At 44.2% G+C, this 328-nt stretch overlaps 1 protein-coding gene across 1 annotated transcript in view; it reads left to right on the forward strand.

Moving 5' to 3' along the window:
- The window catches only part of FGFRL1 (fibroblast growth factor receptor-like 1), a gene marked incomplete at its 5' end in the record, with an annotated part of 12,779 nt that extends 12,637 nt beyond the window's left edge, over positions 1–142 (forward strand). Inside the window, one exon of the mRNA XM_010146062.1 lies at positions 6–142. Coding sequence (XP_010144364.1) covers positions 6–142 — 137 coding nt within the window. The remainder of the gene's footprint in view (positions 1–5) is intronic.
- Positions 143–328: the final 186 nt, after the last annotated feature.

The raw sequence follows: 328 nt of genomic DNA on the forward strand, positions 1-328 counted from the left end.
TTTACTGTCCCAAGGGCCTGCACTCGCCCCAGCCATGGCTTCCAAAATGTACCCAAAGATTTACACGGACATCCACACACACACCCACTCGCATGTGGAAGGGAAGGTCCATCAGCACCAGCACATTCAGTACCAGTGCTAAGAGGGCAGCCGTGTACAGTAGCTCGTTTGGGCTTTTCCTCGTGGTACCTCAGAAGAGACTGCTCCAAGTCAGCTCACACTGCCAGCAATAGGCAAAGCAGACAGAAAAGATTATATATATAATTTTAAATATATATACATATATATATAATTGTATATGCGTGTGTGTATGTGTGTATATATATGT

The sequence above is a fragment of the Buceros rhinoceros genome, unplaced genomic scaffold, assembly GCF_000710305.1.
Source record: "Buceros rhinoceros silvestris isolate BGI_N320 unplaced genomic scaffold, ASM71030v1 scaffold4342, whole genome shotgun sequence".
Lineage (NCBI taxonomy): Eukaryota > Metazoa > Chordata > Aves > Bucerotiformes > Bucerotidae > Buceros > Buceros rhinoceros.